The sequence below is a fragment of the Aulonocara sp. 'chitande type north' Nkhata Bay genome, linkage group LG5, assembly GCF_057382095.1.
Source record: "Aulonocara sp. 'chitande type north' Nkhata Bay isolate Kocher_YH1m ecotype deep benthic linkage group LG5, A_spYH_male_GT1.1, whole genome shotgun sequence".
Classification (NCBI taxonomy): Eukaryota; Metazoa; Chordata; class Actinopteri; order Cichliformes; family Cichlidae; genus Aulonocara; species Aulonocara sp. 'chitande type north' Nkhata Bay.
Genome location: NC_141348.1, coordinates 27,344,446 through 27,367,183, shown reverse-complemented (window position 1 = coordinate 27,367,183; position 22,738 = coordinate 27,344,446). Strand labels below are relative to the sequence as shown.

The 22,738-nt window shown below is 40.4% G+C and overlaps 4 protein-coding genes across 6 annotated transcripts in view; 2 read left to right on the top strand and 2 right to left on the bottom strand.

Annotated features, from left to right (window-relative positions):
* Nucleotides 1-528, bottom strand: part of megf6b (multiple EGF-like-domains 6b) — a 62,911-nt gene extending 62,383 nt beyond the window's left edge. Inside the window, exon 1 of one of the 2 annotated variants that reach the window (XM_086292655.1) lies at nt 124-528. In XM_086292655.1, the coding sequence (XP_086148781.1) occupies nt 124-215 (92 nt within the window). In that variant the 5' untranslated portion in view covers nt 216-528. The remainder of the gene's footprint in view (nt 1-123) is intronic. The other variant, XM_086292653.1, reaches the window with a different exon arrangement.
* Nucleotides 529-1,928: 1,400 nt separating this feature from the next.
* On the top strand, nt 1,929-6,615 carry akr7a3 (aldo-keto reductase family 7, member A3 (aflatoxin aldehyde reductase)). Its single transcript, XM_086292651.1, has 7 exons — nt 1,929-2,397; nt 2,975-3,162; nt 3,299-3,403; nt 3,679-3,775; nt 4,164-4,263; nt 4,372-4,501; nt 5,145-6,615. The coding sequence occupies exons 1-7, from the start codon at nt 2,106-2,108 to the stop codon at nt 5,304-5,306; spliced, it is 1,074 nt and encodes a 357-aa protein (XP_086148777.1). The 5' UTR covers nt 1,929-2,105; the 3' UTR covers nt 5,307-6,615.
* Nucleotides 6,616-8,620: 2,005 nt separating this feature from the next.
* mrto4 (MRT4 homolog, ribosome maturation factor) lies at nt 8,621-15,526 on the bottom strand. Its single transcript, XM_086292650.1, has 8 exons — nt 15,406-15,526; nt 15,094-15,152; nt 14,883-14,986; nt 11,314-11,395; nt 11,158-11,225; nt 10,923-11,074; nt 9,324-9,400; nt 8,621-9,234 (listed from the first exon to the last, which is right to left on the bottom strand). The coding sequence occupies exons 1-8, from the start codon at nt 15,431-15,433 to the stop codon at nt 9,085-9,087; spliced, it is 720 nt and encodes a 239-aa protein (XP_086148776.1). The 5' UTR covers nt 15,434-15,526; the 3' UTR covers nt 8,621-9,084.
* Nucleotides 15,527-17,730: 2,204 nt separating this feature from the next.
* The window catches only part of iffo2b (intermediate filament family orphan 2b), a 34,085-nt gene continuing 29,077 nt past the window's right edge, over nt 17,731-22,738 (top strand). For both annotated transcript variants that reach the window (XM_086292649.1, XM_086292648.1), the window contains exon 1: nt 17,731-18,801. In XM_086292649.1, the coding sequence (XP_086148775.1) occupies nt 18,299-18,801 (503 nt within the window). In that variant the 5' untranslated portion in view covers nt 17,731-18,298. The remainder of the gene's footprint in view (nt 18,802-22,738) is intronic.

The window sequence follows — 22,738 nt, the reverse complement described above, 5'->3', positions numbered from 1 at the left end:
GTCGAAGTTCAAAGGAAATGTGAGTCTGTAAAAAAGTACCTGCAGCTGGATACAGTGAGCGCCACCCTAAATGCATACCTGTGATTAAATAAATATATAAGGATGTGACAAAACTTTACTTACATAAAAGGCTGGAGGTTATTGGCAAAGCCGTAACGGAATGCGTGCGCCTCTATAATAAATACGATGACAAGGGAAAAAATAACACTGTCCATTTTCCTCTGTTTAGGTCACTCTACAGTTTCAAAACTGTAAAGTCATTCATGAGTGTATCCCATCACTACCCAGGACTTAAAAAAAGAGAAAAAAATCTAAAACAAAAAAAAAAAACTCCCAACGTGTCAACTTGAAGAAACCTAACATGCGCTTAAAAGATCTTCCTCGTGAAAATGCCCAACACAGTCCAAAACTGACACAGCCATCCCACGCGTGTAGCGTCTCCGTCGCAGCCGCTATCCGACTCAGAAAATTCCTGCGCACCTACAATAGGTCGCTGCAGATGTTGGACTGACGCGCAAAAGAAAAAAAAACCTCGTGTAGGCAGAGCGCATTCTGCCTCCCTCTATTGACTTGGTAATGATGGCAGGGATTTGGGCTGGGTATGAGGGGGCTCACAGGGAGCCATCTATTATTCAAAGCGTCAGCAGCCCCTGCAAGACACCCTGCAGCCACCGGCACAGTGCGATCATAGTAAGAGCTTTTCTCTCTCATGACTGACAACTTTCAAACTTTCTCTGGACAGTGTCACCATCTCTCCACGGGACTTGTGATGTGTGCGTTAATGTGTTATGATGATAGGTGGTTAAATGCCTTAAAGACAAAATGATCACATTACCCACGTGCACAGAAAATGGTTTTATTATACGTATAATATTTGCAGATTGAGCGAGCAGGAGCGCATTTGCACGACATAAGATGCGCGTTCATTACAGCCACGGACGTGCCTGAAAACGAAGTCACATAGCCTACCATCACGAGTAGAGGATGTTGAAGGTTGTTGAGGTAAGGGAAGCAGCTAGCGGTCACACTGCAGGGCAAACAGCTGATGGGGCGGTCAAAGGGTCATCAGCCAGGCCTGCTGCTTTCTAAACAAAGCTTTTATAGCATGTATGTGTTCATGACCCGAAAAAGTCCGGGGTCAGAGATGGTACGTGCAGCCTCTGGGGCTACAAGCTATATAAAAACATGCTGTTTGAATTAGGCAGAGCTCATCTATGAAGTCTGTCAAAACTGGGACGGGTTCTCATTCTTCCTTTCCAACAACCAAAACAAATCTAATATTAAATGACTCTGCTTATGTTTATTTCAGGGACGTAACTTGTCCAGGATATATCTGTTGTTGACCGTGAAGAAAACGCCGATATCTAAAATAAACAAATTGCGCAGATGCAAAGATTTGATTTAAATGTTGTTTTTCCATTAAAAGTCACAGAGAACAGAATAGACCCTGGTCCTGAGATCCTTATAGGCACGAAAGCCAGACAAATATTTGTCTGGTGATATGACTTGTTACTAAAATACTGAAGACGGCAACTAATGCGATCTGGAGACACTGTGCACGTCTTGCATATCCTAATGTGCGTTTATCTAATTACACCACAGCAAGTGGTGTTTCAGTAATTGCAGTTTCTTTTGAGACTGGGGAAATAGTCTGGGTAAATTTGAGTATGTCAGAGTCCTAGGCCAAGATGTGGGTTAAGCCAGTCCTGAAGTGGCACATTTGGAAAACAAATATATATATGAAGATGCACCGAAAAACCAAAAACTACACTCATTATATCTCATTTTATCTGACTGTTTATATCAGCTTACCTGATTGACACAAAAGAATGGACGGTAATTTGCTGACACCTTGTGGTCTAAGTTAAAACTTACACAGTATGACAAGTCCTGTTAATATTAACCAAAAAACAACAACAGGAAGTAGTTAGAAAAGGCGAACTTTGCACTGCCTGAACTACAGCCAAGAAAAGCGGCCTAATAAAAGCTGTACTAATTGATCATCTGAACAGCACTCTCCGCTTTAAACGGTTTAAGGAACTTTACGACGCTCCCTTAACATACGACCTTTGCCCTCTGTCGCCTGATCGCAGTGCTATAGTAGCATGCTCTGGGTAATAACACGACCTCTGTGCACACTCCGACAAAGTAAGGCTATCAAAGACGTGCTTGTACATTTGCCGAAGTGTGTGGCTCGCAGAAACATGTCGTCTCCGGCTAAAAAGCCGGTGTCCTTACTGGGAACTATGGGCTTCGGGGGGCGAGCAGACGCCGAGCAGAGCCTGGAAATGGTGAAGGCTTTCCTGGACAGAGGACACAACCAGGTGGACACAGCCTTCATGTACGTCGATGGGAAGTCAGAGACCATCATTGGAGGCATGAATCTCCCCAAAACAGGTATTTTATAAGCACACAGTAATGCTGCATGTTCCTAGCGTGCTAACAACAACCGGGTAACCAACCAGCGTGCCTGTTGGTTTCCCCACCTTGAATTGTGGGTAACCAAGTTTGTTTATAAAGCATACAACAAACATCGACCAGGGTGCTGCACAACATCAAACATATGTTGTGCAACATATTGTGCAACATTAAAACATATGTTCTAATGAAGCCATTAAAACACGTTTTTAAAAAGTGTTTTTTTAAAACCACTTCTGATTGTCTCAAAACTAAAATGAAGGTTTTGGAGCTGCTTAGTCAAGGTCCATAGCCTTGACTTGTATATCAAATTGAAATACTTTGGTGTGACCTCATTCTTGGTCTCGTTAAAGTTTTGTTTTTGTGTGTGTGTTTTGGTTTTTTTTTTTTTTTAAATGAAGGCCATACAGCTTTGATGTCACTGAAACATTCTAGCAATAATGAATCCAAAGTTTAAGTGCTGCAATAAGAGCCTGGCTAGCTTTCAGTGTCAGTCTGTCTCAGACACTGAAGGAGCAGTGCTGTGTTAACCTGATTACTTCTCACTCATTCACAGTAAGCATAGCTACCAAGGCCAATCCCTGGGATGGAAAGACGCTGAAGCCAGAGAGCGTGCGCTCCCAGCTGGAAACCTCCCTTCAGAGGTTGCGGACAGACTGTGTGGACCTTTTCTACCTCCATGCCCCTGACCACCAAAACCCTATCGAGGATACTCTCAGAGCCTGCAATGACCTCCACAAAGAGGTTAGCAGACCAGGGAATATATAAACATATAGCTAAATAACTTGCTTTAACATAACACACAGGAAAAAAATAACTTTATTGTCCATCTGTAGTCCTGAGATGTTTTAATACTAAATGGAAAGTATCAACTCCCCAGGGAAAATTCAAGGAGCTCGGCCTTTCAAACTATGTATCCTGGGAAGTGGCTGAAATAGTATGCATCTGCAGGCACAACAACTGGATAGTTCCCACTGTTTATCAGGTAATATATCCTGTTCTAAGGATATTTAACTTTTATCTAAATTCAGTAGCCTCATCCTATAATAATCAGACTACTGATTACAGGAGGGCCATACTAGCCATCTTGTGTTGAATGAGAGTAAACTTTCACACTTCTTCATCTCTGTGGTTTTTGTTCAGCAAATCACTGAAGATTTAATCTTTCATTAGGTGTTGTAGACTGAACATTTATATGTCTGCTATACTGTTACTTGTTTTTCACCTGTTTCTAATTCAGATTCTTCCAATCTTTCACAGGGAATGTACAATGCCACAACAAGACAGGTGGAAACAGAGTTGCTGCCATGTCTGAGATACTATGGAATGCGATTCTATGCATACAATCCTCTGGCAGGTAGTCTTTCATGGTACACCTTGCAGTTCCATTTTAAAAAGTTTTATTCAAAAGAAAGCACTTGTGATTGTGAAAAAGATGTCACTTAATGTGGAGGGATAAAAGCTATCCTCGAGTTATCCCAAAATGAATATATTATATTAAAATATGTTCCATACATGCATTCATGTCCCCCTGGAGATGGATTTTATTCACTTTGGTGATCCCTTTTTGCTAGCACACAATAACCTGATGCTGAATAGTTAGTAGTTGCTTTAGTTAGTGGTTTTTTTTTGGGGGGGGGGGGGGGGGGGGTTTGCCTTGTTAATGTTACCTGTGAGCTAAAATGTGCCCTGGGTGAGTGACAGCATTAAGTACATACTGAGTTCTGACATTAGTCCTCTGCCAGGTGGCCTTCTGACAGGGAAGTATCACTATGAAGATAAAGATGGCTCCCAGCCTGCAGGACGATTCTTTGGTAACAGCTGGGCTGCAGCATACAGAGACAGGTGAACATCAGCTGACTGCTGTTGAAATATGTACCAACAAATTGTTTTATGTTGTTGAATGAGATTTTTGTTAACCATAACCGTGATTGTGCTCCTGCTCTGTGGAAGATACTGGAAGAAAAGTCATTTCCAGGCCATAGAGGTGGTTCTGCAGGTTTTGGAAACAGCGTACGGGTCAGAGAAACCCTCGCTGATTTCTGCTGCTATGCGCTGGATGTATCATCACTCTCAGCTTAAGGTACCCACATGGACAGCTGCAGTGACAAAAAATGTTATGCTCATGGTAATTTATGTATTCACTGAGTAAAAAGATTAGCCCTACCCTTAGTAATAAACAGAACATTTCAAATTGCTAGTATTGAAAACCTGAAAATTAAGAACTGTGAGTTACCACTGAAACACTGTGCTTTGTGGTGTACCAGTAAGCCGGAAATGAAGCCTTTGATTTTTTTCAGTGCTATCCCAACAGTCAGTAGTTACACAGCCTTTGAGGTTTTTCACTGAAAGATTTTAAGATCTATTTTTTATTTCCTTTAATTATGTTAAGTGCAGTGAAAATGCCCCCAAACTTTCACCATATGCAAAACCAGAGGTAGAACAAAGCACAGCAATGTTTTTCATGTTGTCTACAGGTTTGTAATATATGAAAGGGATTCTTTTAGAAAAGAAGTACCCCAAAAGTGATTAAATTAACATGTATTGTCAAAAAAATGCCAAATTCTCTACTCACCCAGATTTTCTTCTTCTTCTTCTTCCTTTTTTTTTTTTTTTTTTTTAAATAAATGTAACAAATCCTCCACAAATACAAATCTCAAGACATCTACAGACATCCAGCTGTGTAATTCCTGTTTTGAGTAATTGTCTCCAACTCATGTCTCCAGGGTGATCTTGGAGATGGAGTCATTATTGGCATGTCGAGCATGGAGCAGCTTCAGCAAAACATGGCCGCTGCGGAAGAGGGTCCTCTGGATGAGAGAGTGGTCGACGCCTTCAAAGAAGCCTGGAATCTCGTAGCCCACGAGTGTCCAAACTACTTCCGATGAGAACCTTCTTGATCATCACTTTATATGTAATTTTGCAGAAAAATGTTTCTCCTAATTACACCTAATTAGGGTTTTTGAATTCTCCCCTGAAATGTACATTTTTCCTTCTTTGTATTTTAATCAAAGAACACATCATTGTTAATGTAAAATAAATTAATAGTGTTTCATGGAAAAATAACTTCTTCAAGAATTTGCATTAAATTTTGTCAAATCAAAAAACATTTTCCCATACATGTGTATTATTCATCAGTGCTGGTTTAGCATGAACAGTGATGTAGGTGTTTGAAAAGAAAGGGATAAAAAGACCAGAGAGACTACAGACTGCAGCGCTGGCTGTTACGATAAAATGGCCAAAATTTAATGTCTGGCAAAAGTTTTTAAATCGTCCTGAACTGCAAAAGTTTCATTCTACATTGTCATCCCCGTCTATATCACCATCTTCCACATCCTGCATAGGTTCTTGTATTTTTCTTCTAGTTAATATTCCCACTATTGAGCCAGGGAAACAAAACTATATTTGAAAGAAATTAGTAGCCTATTTTAAAGCATTTTAGCTCTTTATCACCCAATATTTGAACATTTAGTCAGTGCAAAATCAATGTGAAGCAACAGGTGAATATCACCCACTGCAGATAGACCAATATCAGTCAACAGTATCAGTCACTACTAATTATTTGGCTCATCAGATATTGGTATTTCATTAGTTCAGATCATTTAGCTGCTGTGCACTCTCATCATGGTCTTTGGTGGTCTTTGATTGTTTGTGCTCTCTGTGTAATTTTAATGAATATATTGGTGCCATGTGGCTCTGTGTGACATGAAATGCATTCCTAACTATATCAGCAACTGTTTCTTTCACAGTGATCAGCCAGTGAAGTACAACAGCTGTTTAAAATAATACATATGTGGGAAACTGGGATTATGTGACAGTGGTTTCTAATATCCATCCCTTGCACAGTATTGCAGCCCATTGTCTCAGCTGTTCTGTGCTATACAAATATACAGCACAGAACAGCAAACGTTTGGTTGCCTTTACATATTGTTCCAGTTTGACTCCATCCTTCTTGTTTCCGATATCTTTTAGTTTCAGGCTAATATCATCTAATTACGATGGGTTTATGTTTTCCATTCACAATACTCAGGCATGTGGAGTGTAGAGGCAGAATGTGAGGTTTGATCTTCAACCTGAGTGACTTTTGTATGTTCTGAAAATGTTTTCCAGTTTTCCAAAGGAGTTTTTGCTTCCACTGCAAACTGAAGCCCTCTTACCTCAGTGATGGTGACTTCCTCTACTTACATGTTTGGAGAGCCACTCAGTCAATAAATCATAAAAAGTCTAAATGGTCTTACGTCTATCCATGGGAGGTCTTTGGTAGTTGCCTTGACCAATACAAATCTACTACTATTACTTATATGCACTTTGTGTGCATATCTGAACACGAACAGTCACAGCCCGCACACATGCAGAGAAATAGACCAAAATTAAGGGAGACATTACTTGGTGTAATACACAACAAAACCACAGTGTAGTTCAGATTCTTTGGTTCATTGAAACGCTGCCTTTGGTTACCCCAACATTCCTTTTGATCTAATCAGTAACATGTGGCCGGTGTTGGAAGACTGACTTCACCAAAGACATCATTCCTTAAAATCATTTTGTTGGTTAAGTTGCATATAGTTAAGTCTTGCTATGAGGTTAGAATTGGTACAGTATTTAATAGTCAGGCTGTAAAAAATGTGTTATATTCCATAACATTGTTTTTCAGTGGAAATCATCAGCAATAAGTAAAACTGCAATAAGCTCATAGTATAGCTAACTATTCAAATTAGTATGGGGAAGAATGCAGATCTACGGTGCTCTGTATGTATATGCAATATTTCCTGTTTAGTCTTAGTGACACACGTTATTATCACACAACTCACATGTGCTGCAGAGTGCAAAGTGAAAGTAAGAAACACTTTTTCCCCAACTGTAAGGAATGTGGGATATCAAAATGATTTGATCTCTCACAGCTGGTGCTAATATTAGTGTCCAAAAAATGTTACTGTTTGTCTGTCACCTGTTAATTTCACCACATCAGCGTTCCTGCACATATAATAACAAAGGCACAGATGAAGGTATGTAGTTGCTTTAGTTAGTGGTTTTTGTTGTTTCGTTTTTGTTTTTTTTTGCCTTGTTAACGTTACCTGTGAGCTAAAATGTGCCCTGGGTGAGTGACAGCATTAAGTACATACTGTACTGAGTTCTGACATTAGTCCTCTGCCAGGTGGCCTTCTGACAGGGAAGTATCACTATGAAGATAAAGATGGCTCCCAGCCTGCAGGACGATTCTTTGGTAACAGCTGGGCTGCAGCATACAGAGACAGGTGAAGATCTGTACCAACAAATTGTTTTATGTTGTTTTTGTTAACCATAACCGTGATTGTGCTCCTGCTCTGTGGAAGATACTTTGGAAACAGCGTACGGGTCAGAGAAACCCTCACTGACTTCTGCTGCTATGCGCTGGATGCATCATCACTCTCAGCTTAAGGTACCCACATGGACAGTTGCAGTGACAAAAAATGTTATGCTCATGGTAATTTATGTATTCACCAGGTAAAGATTAGCCATACGGTTAAAATAATAATTTCATTTCAAATTGCTACTATTGGAAACCTGAAAATGAAGAACTATGAGTTACCACTGAAACACTGTGATGTACCAGTAAGCCTGAAATGAAGTCTCTTATTTTCTGAAAACTATCCCAAGAGTCAGTAGTTACACAGCCTTTGTTTTTCCACTGAAAGATTTTAACTAGTTTTTAATAACTGTAATTATGTTTTAGTGCAGTGGAAATGCCCCTACTGGAGGTAGAACAAAACACGAGTGTTTTTCTTATTGTCTGCAGGTTTGTAATATTTGAAATGGATTCTTTTAGAAAGAAAATACCACAAAATACCAAGTGAATAGGAGATGCTGCACGTAAACTACATATTCTGTAATGACCAAGATTTTGTTCCTATTTTTAAATTGTAACAAATCCTCCACATATACATCTCTTAATAAATTAACAGACTCCAGCTGTGCAATTCCTGTTTTGAGTATTTATATTAAATAGCTACAGCTGCTCATAACCTTACTACGAGCTATAATCTCATGAAACCCTTGCCATAGCAGTGTCGGAATCTCATAGCCCACGACTGTCCAGACTACTTCAGATGAGAACCTTCTTGGTCATTTAATTTTACAGAATTTTTTTTTCCCTAATTACACTTAATTAGGTTTTTTGAATTCTCCCCTGAAGTGTACATTTTCTGTCCTTGGAATAGATCAGTACACCTTTTCCATTTTTAATCAAAGAGCACTTCATTGTCATGTCTATACAAAAAGAAAACCCCATTAATACTCTTTTGTGGAAAAATAACTTTCTGAAGAATCTGGATTAAATTTGTCACATCAACAAAACGTGTATATTATTCATGAGTGTTGGTTTAACATGAACAGTGATTTACATTGGTGTTTGAAAGGAAAGGGACTTCCACACAATATCAGTCCCTCACTGTGCTGAGGGAACTTGGAGAACAATGACATCACAAACGATTTAATCCTCTGAATACAGTCCACATTGTCCAAAACTAAAATTCAAGATGAAGGACAGAAGTTCATGTTTTGTAGGTATAAAAAGACCAGAGAGACTACAGACTGCAGCACTGGCTGTCAGGATGAAAGCTAAATGAAATGTCCGTCTGCTTTTGAAAGCAGGAATTTTCTTAAAAATTCTCCCGCCTTGCAGAAGTTTCATTCTGCATCATCTTCATCATCGTTATCATCTTCCTCATCCTGCATAGACTCTTCCTCACCAGCGAAGTTCTCAAACTCGCCTGTTTCTGAGTTCCACATACACTTGATCTGCACCTTGAATTCTGCCATCTCAATACCAAAGAGTTTCTGTGGACAAAAAACAACCCTCAGTCAACAGAAATACATTTAGTGTGTGACAGTCAACATTTTTAATCAAGTAAAAAACAAGAACTCACCAGAATACGAGCCTGCTCTGGAGTGAGCGTGTCCCCCTCTTTACAAACTTCATAGTCCTTCAGCAGTGTTACCACTCCTGTAGCACAAGATAAAAGAAGTTGGCTTTATATTTAAAAGCAGTGAATTCACACATTTCGTGAACACACTAATACCGACTTGGACCTGATTTGAAGCAGAAGCCTGATATTGCTTACATAGACTGTATATACTGTAGCTACAATACATCTCCCACTTATAGTGAAGCCTCAACCTGCTGTTGCCATCTTTCAGTATTGAAATAAGATGTGAGGGGTGGAACTAACAAACAAAAGACTGACACAGCACCGTCACACGATGGCCACTTGTCAGTCACAGGTTTGGTCTGCCCTGTTCTGTCTCATCGTCCTTTTTCACCTTACATGCATCTTATTCACAAGCTGAACATCATTTGACAGAGGCTATAAACTCACCTATACTACGGAAAAACGATTTGGGGCTTATTAAGCCAACTTCAAGTTTTTACATTACAAAGGTTGTTCACGTCTTACTACGGTATATCGCCATGGTAACATCAGCCCTAACCTGCTTTGTAGCAGATCATGTTTAAGATAAGAGATCAACACACAAAACCAGTGACCAATCGTTTCTCCAGAATATAGCACAGATGCAAATATCAAGTCTGTCCTTCCATGAAGGTCCAAAGAAATTCCTCGGAGCAACTTTATTCATCCATTTTTTCTCTCCTGCTTTCTACTAACAATTTTATACGGGCAAGTAATTTGACATTTTCTACAATTGTTAATACAGCAATATCCTAAACCTTGAACTTATTGACTTCAGAAAAATGAGTCCACTTACTAGTTTGAAGTACGATTTTGTTTTATGCACACATACAGCCTGTTTCAAACCACTGGGGTTGCAGCTAAACCACTGGGGAAAACTACTTACACTTAGGCAACACTTTAATTTAACTGTAATTACAGTCAGAGCTTGCCATGTTTAATGACAGGGCAGTTTTACTGATGGGTCTTTGCCACGTTTCCCCTCCTGGGAAAATAAATAGATTTTACTTCGCACTTTTACAATCTTGCTAACCACACCACTTAACGCACAGATATATTCCTCGAGAGCTTTTGAACCTTTTTTGATCTAACATATTTTACTTTTTTTATTTGTAAAGTATGCCAGTCTGCTGTAACAATACCTGTCCATGTTTGTGAGTGACCATATGCTGCAAACATTGCCTTTTTTGGGGATTGATGGTGGAAACTCTGGGCTGACTTTACTGAGCTGATAATCACCTTCGTGCGACTTCTGAGCATAATTACCAATGTTAGGGCAAGTAACAGCTCTGTAGTACAGGGAAGCATTTACTTGGACTTCTGTACAGTCTTTTTTTTTTAACCAGATGCCACATGCTGATCATTATAAAGAACGTCAGTTTAAGCCACTTCCACATTGATTACACTTTTCAGTCCTGGAAGCTACAACCATCTTTTATATACAGATTGTGATTTGTCAAGTCACAGACCTCCATTAATTAATACCAATTTTAAAAAGTTAAAATCCATTGAGCCACGGTGTTGTAGTGGGTGACGGGAACAGTCCTTTAATCTCACCTTTCTTTAGAGCAGTAGGAAGCCCTAATTGCCTCAACTGGGGTTCCATTGAGTGAGTAAACTGTTCAAGGGGTCCCTCATCCAGCATCACATCCATCTGAGCCTGGTTTCCTGCGCGAGCATAATCCACCTCTTTGAAATGACTGAAATATCTGTGGGTAAAGAACATCGCTTAGTGATTCAATGAAGACATTGGAGGATCACAGCAACAAAGATGAATTTAGCAAAGCCTTACTCTTGTACTTCCTCCTTTGTTTTATTTGTGAATAGTACACCCACTTCTCCACGCAGATGCTTGCCGACCTGAACATTATCAAAAGGAATAAACATATTGAGTGGCGGCAGTAAACCACAGCAGTAACTTTTCAAGTTTGTCTGAGATCTTGCTTACCTTGTGCAAATTATCTTTGTATTCATCTGTATCTCTTTTCCCCAGAGCAATAATCATGACTTTATTTTTGCCGAAGAAGAATCTGTGGAACAGAGATGAGATCATTTACGCTGTTGAATAAATATAGGCTCTTTCCAAATACTTGTTTAACATTTTTGAGAACTTTGGTTCATATCAACATGCTGCAAGATAGGATTCATAAAAAAAACAAAACACAAATCATAATGATGCTGACTTTTTAAAAAATGATTGATATTTAAGCTGATTGCTGACCAATAACAATCAATAGACAAGATGTTTAACTATGAGATAATATGGTTACTTTTCTTCTAGAAAAATCCACACTATTGTACCCATTCAGTAATGTTCCTTATCCCATAGTCAACGTGTATATTAATTGTACTATTTTACCAAAAACTTTAATTTCCATACTTAAAAAGGAGTTATAAGCAAGAAACCCCCAAAATAGTATCTCTTCTACACACAAAAGACTAACCTATAGAAAACTCTGTTTCATGCCTTTAATTCAATTTCTCCTCCTCTTCTCTTTGATGTAATTTTACCTCCACTTGACTGTAACTGCAGAAGTGCATCCTACTTACTGGCTCTGTTAAAATAATCAAGCCTACTAACAGGCAACTTAAGATGAGGGGGAAAATGTAGTCGTTAGAGACTGTAACTGATGCCTCATACTATACGACAGTGGAAAACTGACACCTAAAGAAGAACACATGCAATCTAGAGGAAATTGGCCACAAAATCTGAATTTTTTAAAGTTTCTATGACCTTGCCATATACCTGCTCGCACTACTGCACTCAAATAAAATTAAGACAAGGAAAAACCTAAAGCAATATTTTGCAAATTTCATGGTAAATGGACTCCTTCTTGAGCATTCAAAGTGCTTTATACAACATATATAATTCAAATAAACGTTCATACATGCACTTTTTTCTACCTCTAAGTGTTTTCTATCTAACATTCACACATTCTTTGTCATATTTTTCATGCCAAATGCTTTTAGTTGGTCATAGGTCTACATATTAGACAGTCTACTTTAGCGCCCAGACTGTTCTACTTATTAGTCATGCTGTTGTAATATATGCATTAGCATTTTCTTGCTGAAACATGGATGGATGGGAGTATGTTTAAACCTTTATATACCTCTGAGTACTTTCCAAACATGTAGACACTGATCCAGGTTTTTACCCAAGTTCTGATAACAAGTTCTTTAGTCTGGAAAACAGGGCGTCCATATTTTGCTGCTATCAAATTCAAACTAAGCTAGATTTTTACCTTTTTTCAGTTCAAAAAATTTGATACGTTTTCTAAGTTCTATTGTGGATATGGGTTTAGGTGATTTACACGTCATATCTATATTTTACACAGCATCCCAATATCTTACAAATTGGGGTTGTCCATGTAATAATTTCTTTCTCGAAGGGCTCCAACATAAGTAGAGGTGGCAATGCCACCGAGAAAACCAAGTGCAACCCGATCCTTGATACACACACACACGTACAGTGGGGCAAAAAAGTATTTAGTCAGCCACCGATTGTGCAAGTTCCCCCACCTAAAATGATGACAGAGGTCAGTAATTTGCACCAGAGGTACACTTCAACTGTGAGAGACAGAATGTGGAAAAAAAAAATCCATGAATCCACATGGTAGGATTTGTAAAGAATTTATTCGTAAATTAGGGTGGAAAATAAGTATTTGGTCAATAACAAAAATACAACTCAATACTTTGTAACATAACCTTTGTTGGCAATAACAGAGGTCAAACGTTTACTATAGGTCTTTACCAGGTTTGCACACACAGTATCTGGTATTTTGGCCCATTCCTCCATGCAGATCTTCTCCAGAGCAGTGATGTTTTGGGGCTGTCGCCGAGCAACACGGACTTTCAACTCCCACCACAGATTTTCTATGGGGTTGAGGTCTGGAGACTGGCCAGGCCACTCCAGGACTTTCAAATGCTTCTTACGGAGCCACTCCTTTGTTGCCCGGGTGGTGTGTTTTGGATCATTGTCATGTTGGAAGACCCAGCCTCGTTTCATCTTCAAAGTTCTCACTGATGGAAGGAGGTTTTGGCTCAAAATCTCACGATACATGGCCCCATTCATTCTGTCCTTAACATGGATCAGTCGTCCTGTCCCCTTGGCAGAAAAACAGCCCCATAGCATGATGTTTCCACCCCCATGCTTCACAGTAGGTATGGTGTTCTTGGGATGCAACTCAGTATTCTTCTTCCTCCAAACACGACGAGTTGAGTTTATACCAAAAAGTTCTACTTTGGTTTCATCTGACCACATGACATTCTCCCAATCCTCTGCTGTATCATCCATGTGCTCTCTGGCAAACTTCAGACGGGCCTGGACATGCACTGGCTTCAGCAGCGGAACACGTCTGGCACTGCGGGATTTGATTCCCTGCCGTTGTAGTGTGTTACTGATGGTGACCTTTGTTACTTTGGTCCCAGCTCTCTGCAGGTCATTCACCAGGTCCCCCCGTGTGGTTCTGGGATCTTTGCTCACCGTTCTCATGATCATTTTGACCCCACGGGATGAGATCTTGCGTGGAGCCCCAGATCGAGGGAGATTATCAGTGTTCTTGTATGTCTTCCATTTTCTGATGATTGCTCCCACAGTTGATTTTTTCACACCAAGCTGCTTGCCTATTGTAGATTCACTCTTCCCAGTCTGGTGCAGGTCTACAATACTTTTCCTGGTGTCCTTCGAAAGCTCTTTGGTCTTGGCCATGGCGGAGTTTGGAGTCTGACTGTTTGAGGCTGTGGACAGGTGTCTTTTATACAGATGATGGGTTCAAACAGGTGCCATTCATACAGGTAACGAGTGGGGGACAGAAAAGCTTCTTACAGAAGACGTTACAGGTCTGTGAGAGCCAGAGATTTTCCTTGTTTGAGGTGACCAAATACTTATTTTCCACCCTAATTTACGAATAAATTCTTTACAAATCCTACCATGTGGATTCATGGATTTATTTTTCACATTCTGTCTCTCACAGTTGAAGTGTACCTCTGGTGCAAATTACTGACCTCTGTCATCATTTTAGGTGGGGGAACTTGCACAATCGGTGGCTGACTAAATACTTTTTTGCCCCACTGTACCTTAGTGCAGTACTAGGACTGAGCCTTGAAATCAGAACCCTAAGATGTCATTACCTGAAGTGAAAAGGGAAAGACCATCTCTGAATCGAGGAGGGGGCCTAGGGGTATATCTTTCGCCATCGTACAATGCTGTGATTGCAGCCATTCCCCAACTCTCTGTGAATGGTACTCATGGCTATTGATCAGTGGGCTTTGATCAGTAGTTGTTGATCAATGGTCATGAGAATTTGCATAATCATGATGAAGGAACTGACCTCCCACCCCATTGTTCCTTCAGTGGGCTGGTTTCGGTCATTATGCAAATGTACTGTTTATAAGACTGGGGAAACCGGCAGTCAGCTGAGACTGAAGAAGTCACTTGGATGAGTGACGAAACGTTTCTCCCACTGAAAACGCTACGTCCAGATGAACAGAATCAACTTTTGGAGATGTCATTATTACCTGCTGTGTTTCCACGCTGTCCGGATGTCTTTCAGCTTGTTATTCCTCATATTAGCCACCGAGAATATGAACAGGTTTCTGTAGGTGTCCACACATTCCCGCAACTAAAGAATAGAAATGAGGTTTAGGTACTTCAGGTGTTTTGGAACAGACCTAGCCTAGCTGAACTTAACACGTACAAGATGGTGACTGCAGCACTGAAAATACTCACCTCCTGAATTAGCTTCTGTTTTGACTCCAGCCCCTTCTTGGCTGTTTTCGTTAAAGAAACTGAGGAGAAAAATGCGAAAACTCACGATGAACAAATGTCAGCCAGCAGTTTGCGTATACACGTGCATGTATCAATGAGCAGCCAGGAGTACAACCATGCTGAGGCAGTTAAGCTAACGCTAGCTTTAGTTAGCTCACTTTTGGTAGCTTTCACTAGTGAAAAAGAAGTTTTACAAATACAACATCACTTAAAACACTTCACCGACGCCCATATGCTTTTACACTTGAAAAAGATGTACTGTGCTTTACTCACTCTTCTTATCTCTCTTTGATTTCGGCATGATTCCTCCTCACGATGCCACAGCAGCAGACACACACACGTGAAGTGGAAGGACCCCAAGTGTTTCTGTTTAGCATGGCTGACCGTGTACTGCCTGACATAAAAAAAGCGTTATATATGTATTAATAACAATAAATGCTTGACTTCTATAATTTTGTCACCTTAAGATATTGTGATTTGCTGCTATATAAATAACACTGAATTGAAATAAATTACACAGTAAGATTAAATGATATGGGCAGCACGGTGGTAAGCACTGTTGCTTTACAGCAAGAAGGTCCTGAGTTCAATCCCACCATCAGTGTGTCTGTACGTTTGCATGTCCTCCCCGTGTTTGCCTGGGTTCTCTCCGGGTGTCAAACTCAAAAACACAGTGGGCCAAAATTCAAAACTGGAACAAAGTCGCAGGCTAACGTTGATATTTATTGAAATATATTTATTCCTCCAGATATAAGAATGAATCTTTTCTTATGGACTCAAACACATTTTGCTAAAAAACTGAATATGGAACAAGCAAAGCTTAATACTAAACAGTATATATATTTGCTGTATAATACCAGTAGGCCAGCTCTGATAGTAATTTGGCCCGCGGGCCAGAGTTTGACACCTTGTAACAGCCTATGGATTAAATAATACATTTCGCATCAAACTAGGCACAGTGATGGTGCTTGATAACATGTTATACACGCACTGGAGGAGCCAGGGATCGAGCCACCCTCAATCATATGTGAACCCAGGGAGGAAAAGGTCCCTTTGAACAGGAAGAAACCTGCAGGAGAACCAACCAAGGAGAGGCAACCATCTGCCACTATACCGGTTAGGGGTTAGTAGATGAAGACAGATCAGAAACATGCAGTGAAAGAGAGCCAGAAATTAATAATAACTAAATACATAGAGCTGTATAAACGCATAGTAAATGAAAAACGTGACTGAAGAAGAAAATTCAGTGCATCATCTGAATCCCCAGCAGCCTAGACCTATTGCAGCAACTTCATCTATCATTGATTTTGTTATGTGCTATTGAATAACTTTTGGAATAAATAATGTATATAATGGAATACATGAATTAAATAAATTACTAAAGATCTAACACCAGTGTTCATAGCAGTTTATAAGCAAGACATTCGTCTCCTCTAGAAATACATGAAATTTGGCAGCACAACTTATTTAAGATAAGTTATTTAAAATGGCTTACTTTGTAGCAAAAATAATAAGCCAATAGAAGGAAAATTAATGAGGAACCTGGTCTGTTTGCATCACTTATTTCTGAACTAAAATGTCTTTGGACTTGGATGAAGATGCAAAGTTAAATCTAAGATAATAAGGACAATGGACGGAATAATCCGCTAGGTGGCGCATGAGCAAAACAACTTCATAAGTGTAGTAGCCGAATGTGACAAATGTATAAAATGGTCAAAGGTGCATACTTGCTTGAGCCACTTGCTCTTATAACCGTGTCTGTCTTTGGGTTTTTTTTGCAAAAGATTTCCACTTGTTCAAGTTTGGGCCTTTATGAGTTGTTTGGGCACGAGGGGCATTTTGTCAGCTTCGGAAATGATGTAATCATAGATTTATCCACTGTGATATCACCCTTTCACATAATGATCCTGATAATCCTACAGACTATAGGTGTATACTGTATGACATAATAATAAAGAGGTAACATCAAAAAGGCATAAGACATGTTAGGACAAGACAAGAAGAAAGGAAATCAAAACGAAAGCAAATAAACGTAAAAAAACATACAATGTTCGAATGATTCCTTCATAAGGACATAATAGCCCTCTCTTATTTCTCTTCTTTGCACCGATGCTGTAAATGCAGGTCCTGTGTGTGTGTTTTTATACAATATTATACAATTATTATTATTCAAATACAATATTTTGGAAATATACTGCAGGCCTATGGAATTTGAAAAAACAACAACAAATCAGACTGTGACTTCGCTAAAACTCAAACATATCACATACAGAGTAATACAGTAATACAGTGCAGACAGAAACTGCCACATTGTGCGTCCCTATAAAAAATATACACGTTTATTATTGTGGTAAAGGTTTCATATTGATACTTGTTTAAATAAAAGAAACAATTCATTATTCTAATAAACGCACAAAAACGCCAGGCCTGACTTTAAAGCGCATAAGAAAAGAAATTAGGTTATAGTTCACTTTATCCTGTTAATTAGACTTAAGCCTTCCTCAGCCCGTCGATCCCTTTCGTCAGTGTGTGTGTGTGTGTGTGTGAGAGAGACAGGGGTAGGGAGGTGGGAGGGGCTCCTAGAGGTGATAGTGCCTAGTTTAGCACTTTGCAACATGATCCGCGGAGAGGCCGGGCTTTGCGGCGCTGCATCCTGCCACACCGCGCCACATGGAGACCGGATACAGCCGCGGTAAACTGGGCATGATAAAGAAAGAAGGTGGACCATTTTCCTCCTCTGTCGGCTGGCTATATGTACTCGCACAGCATCAGCAGCTCCTGACAAAGCAAAGGCAGACGGAGACATGAGGGTGACGGGAAGTGCTGCTGCTGCTGCTGGAGATTCTTGCGGTCTGCGTCAAACCTCTCGGTCCTTCAGAAGATGATGCTCGCTGTGTCTCTTAAGGGACTTTTCTGGTTCGTTGTGTGAACCCACGCCACGCTGAAGGGGGTCTTTGTTAATATCTCGGGTTTAAACGTCCAGTAGCAGCAGCGGGGATAGTGATGGTCAACCCTTCTCCAGTTGCTCAATCACTGAATCACTGTCTGCATCTGCATTGTAAAGAGAAACTCACCCCGAGGGAGTGAGGGATTTTCAAGCAATATGCAGCGATAAAGAAACCACAAGTGTTGCTGTTTTATTTAAACCAGACAGAGCCATAGGTGGATGAACGGAGTTTTGTTATTTACCAACATGAGCTCGCTGTTTTTCTCCGATACTCCGTCCGGTCCGGTCTGCAGCGCTCCCACCGGGTCGGGCGCGGTGACCAGCGCCCTGCGAAACGACCTGGGCTCCAACATCCACGTGCTGAAAACCCTCAACCTGCGTTTCCGCTGCTTCCTCGCCAAAGTGCACGAGTTAGAGAGGAGAAACAAACTGCTGGAAAGCCAGCTGCAGCAAGCTCTGCAGAGACCGCAGTACCGCCACCTTTACACCCGTGAAGTCGCCGTGCAGACGGACGGTCCCGAGTCGAGACTGCCGGGCACCATCTGGAGTTTCACCCACGTCAGGAGGCAAGGGGAGCGCTTTGAGACCCTGCAAGGGCCCGGGGTGACATGGACGCATCCGGACGGAGTTGGTGTCCAAATTGACACAATTACCCCAGAACTGAGGGCTCTGTATAACGTGCTGGCCAAAGTCAAGCGGGAGAGGGACGAGTACAGGAAAAAGTGAGTAAAGTAAACACTATTAATGTGAAAGTTGTGTGCGGGTATTTTATATGCTCAAATAATCTCACGCTAGGATATGTCCAGTTGTAGTTTGCAGGGGAGCAGCAAGAAATTTAAGGCCTTGAGTGAATGGTGAAGCCCCCACCACCAAAATGTATTTCTTGATAAAAAGCTGCTAATAGGGAAGCTGTTCCCTTAAGCTCTTTCCTTTGCATTTACATAGATGCACAGACACAAAGATACTGAAAAGTTTAAAAGACATGTCATATCGTAACGGACAGACACACAATACCTGCAATTATTCCATATTATACTCTAGATTGTAATCAGTTACACAAAAGGTCTGACTCATTCAATGAGGGGAAACATGTTTTCCTTTACAGTAAATCTGGGAATATAATTGCTATTGAATACACTTCTCACATGTTAAATAGTTCACTTTTGAGCAAAACTGTTTCTCAGTATTTGGGAAGTTAGGCAGGAACTCAGCCAGTTTTCAAGTAGTCTTTAAAGTTTCCACAAGACAAACCACACATTTGTCTCTTTATAAACTTCTACATTTACTTTGGATTGAAGTTAGCCGAACACGAGGACTGATCTGTCTGTCAAGGGGGAAAAAAGTTTATTAAGAGACATGATTGGTAATTTTGGCTCATGTTGTCACTTCTAACTTATTATTGTGGCTTTTCTTCTCCCGTGTGGACGTGGTTAGACAATATATCCAGATGCTCATCTGACAGGTATAGAGGAGCGTGATGACAGCTATCACAGTGACAGAGTGTCACTTGAGCTAGTACATCCCATGAAGTATTCAGAGCCGAGTGGCTGTTTGGCACTTTAGTTAACCAAACACGTTTTTCCATGAATTTAACTGATCCCGTTTTTTTCCCATTTCTGCGGAAATTCCTTTGCACGGCTCAGTTTTCAGCAATTGTTCTCTTTTTAGTCATACTAATTGTGTCCGCCTGTGGACTCACTGTAGGATCCCCAGCTGACTGTGAGTGTGTGACTGCTGGCCGTCTTGGCCGGCTACTGGAGGGGTGTGGGGATTGCCAAGCAACCGCCTGCTTCTGTTTGGCGTCATGATTCAAGCAGAGAGGCATTTTTACAGGCCTCTGTCTGGTCGGTGAGGTCGTCTATGACGAACGCTTACTTCCGTGTGAGCACACTGACTCAGTGACACAGAATGTGTGTGTTCTCCCACTCCTCTGGGAAACTGGATATCCTGTCCAGTCATTCCTGTAACACCAGCATATCCTTTTTTGTGCATTTCTGCTGTGGACGATAAAGTGCAGTGACTGGGAGAGTGGCCAGATTTAAAATTCCTGCAGCTGAAATCCAAGATCTGGATCTTTTTTTGGCAAAAATGACTTTACATGTTTGCTTTTAAAATGTATATTAAATCACAAGAGTTGTGGAATTTCTTTTACACCTGGATAAGTGACAAACAAAGTGCATTCCAAGCATGTTTTTATGGGCCAATAATCATTGTTATCGATTTGCCTGCCTCTCTCTTTCCCTCCTTGCTCTGAGCTTGATAATTGCATCATCGCTGAGTTCACTGCCCTGCTTTTCTTTCTGTCTCCCAGTCTAAATCCTCTTTACTACTGTCACGTTTCAGCATTCAATCCCTGAGCCCCATCCTGCCATGCCTTTTCTGTTCTGTGTTCTTTGTGTTCAGCCATTCCTTCGCTCCACCCTTCTGCAGGCCCTCCACCCCTTCGTCCCTCTCTGTGTGGTACAGACTGCTTTGTAAGGTGTCTTCATTCCCCATGGAGGCCACCACAGTGCTCTCCCACATTCAGGGTGATTTATTAAAGTTTTAGCAGTGTGGACACGCACAAAAAGATGGATCGGCAGTTGTCTTGTTTCTGATTTGGCCGCTTGCATTCCAACATGGTTACCATGAGCTGTTCAGATGTTTACTTCTGACATTTTACAGTGAAGCTCTTTCTGACCAAGAGGTAAAACAATGCACTCTGAACTAATTTCATGAGAGGTTATGTTGCAGAGGCTGCTTGAATACATAGAAGGGAGATTAATGCTAAACACCAGATTAACAGAAATAGAAAAAAACCCTGGTCAGAATTCCAAGAAACATCAAAATGAAACTTAAGTAACAAATTTTAACAATCTGTCTAATCTTTGAACTTAAATTTCACCTTAAATTTGAACTTAAGTAATTATAAATTTGCAAAAATATTCACAGGTTAACAGCTACAATATAAACAACCATAAACCTGCTTGCAGATGTTGTAACTCTATTGTTTTATAGACTATACTATATAATGTTTTAAAAAATCCTTTTTCATCATCTGTTATGTATGTGAGCAGTGCTAATGGAGACCATTAAAACATCTAAGACACAGAAAAAGAATGTTTTTCTCAAAGAAAATATATGAAATACAACAAAAGAGGTAGAGATAACCACTTTGTTAGGTACATCTGTTTGTCTTCTAAATGCAAATAGCTAATCAGCCATTCACAGGGTAACAGCGCAATGAATTTGGGCTTGTAGACATGGTCAAGATGGCCTGCTGAACTTCAAACCATCATCAAAGCATCAGAATGGGGAAGAAAGGTTTAAGTGAGTTTGAATGTGATGTGGTTTTGGTGCCAAACGAGCTGGTCTGAGTATTTCAGAAACTGCTCATCTACTACTTTAAAGCAGTGAGCGGCTCTAGGTGAAAGCTCTTGTTAATGTCAGAGGAGAATGACCAGATCACTTCTGGCTGATAGGAGAGCAACAGTAACTGAAGTAACCACTCATTATAAACAAAGTATGCAGAGGTACATTTCTGAATGCACAACAACCTGTTTAGCAGCAGTAGAGGCTACGTTTCGCATGGACTCACCAAAATTTGACAATAGAAGACTGGAAAAACATTGCCTGGTCTGATGAGTTACAATTTCAGAGGTAGGGTCAGAATTTGATGTAAACAACCTAAAAACAAGGATCCATCCTGCCTTCCATCAGTGGTTTAGGCTTGTGGTGGTCATACAGTGTGGTTGATATTCTATGGTACCCTTAGCACCAAGTGAGTATCGTTTTTTTTTATCATTGTATCATCTGCTGATGGATGCTTCCAGCAGAATAATGCGTCATGTCACAAAGCTCAGATCATCTCAAACTGGCATCCTTAACATGACAAAAAGTTCAATGTGCTCAAATCATCAGACATCAGTCCAGTAGAGCACGTTTGGGATGTGCAGCTGACAAATCTGCAGCGACTGTGTGATACTAACATGTCAATATGGACCAGAATCTCTGAGGGATGTTCCTAGCAACCGTTTGAATCTATGTCATGAAGAATTAAGTCAGCTCTGAAGACAAAAGAGTTTCAACTCACTTCTAGCTGGGTGTACCGAAGGTGGTCGATGAGTGTATAGTTAGTGCAGTTCAGCAACCAAAAGTGTGAGTTCATTAAGGAATGATTTACATTTAAGAAAGATCTGCTGCAGGTGCAGACTGAGACAGAGAAGAAGAAATCGAGTTGTTGTGCGATGCACTATCACAAATAAAATGTTCAAAATTCATTGTTCCAAAAATCTCAACTGGCCTCAATCCTGTATCCAAATCAGTTTCTCTCCATTGTTCAAAATCCTATTTGTATAGAGAACAGCATGTTCTTTCAAAGCTAATCTGTATTTGTGCATCTGGAAAAGCTCTTAACTTCGTGTGGATTTTATCCAAAGTCTTACCTAACCTATCAGATTCTTTCTTTTAATTCATTGCTGTCATGTGAAAAAGTCTCCCTGCTCAAACACACACAGTCCCACTGTCTGTCTCCCGCACACTAGCATACTGCACCTATTGTCAAAGAAGAAGCGCTACAAATCAGACAACCAACTTAAATGAGTATCCACGTAATGCCACAATGTCGGGACTGTGGGGTTACATTTCTGTCACAGCCGTGCAAAGGAAGATGGGTAAGGT

Bases quoted from the DNA above. Each gene is read 5' to 3' on its own strand.
- mrto4 (XM_086292650.1), bottom strand. From the start codon at position 15,433: ATGCCGAAATCAAAGAGAGATAAGAAGA. The intron at 15,153-15,405 runs GTGAGTAAAGCA...TTTTCTCCTCAG, and splicing joins ATCAAAGAGAGATAAGAAGA to TTTCTTTAACGAAAACAGCC. The intron at 11,226-11,313 runs GTAAGCAAGATC...GATAATGTTCAG, and splicing joins ACAAAGATAATTTGCACAAG to GTCGGCAAGCATCTGCGTGG.
- akr7a3 (XM_086292651.1), top strand. From the start codon at position 2,106: ATGCTCTGGGTAATAACACGACCTCTGTGCACACTCCGACAAAGTAAG. The intron at 3,163-3,298 runs GTTAGCAGACCA...TCAACTCCCCAG, and splicing joins GCAATGACCTCCACAAAGAG to GGAAAATTCAAGGAGCTCGG. The intron at 4,264-4,371 runs GTGAACATCAGC...GCTCTGTGGAAG, and splicing joins GCTGCAGCATACAGAGACAG to ATACTGGAAGAAAAGTCATT.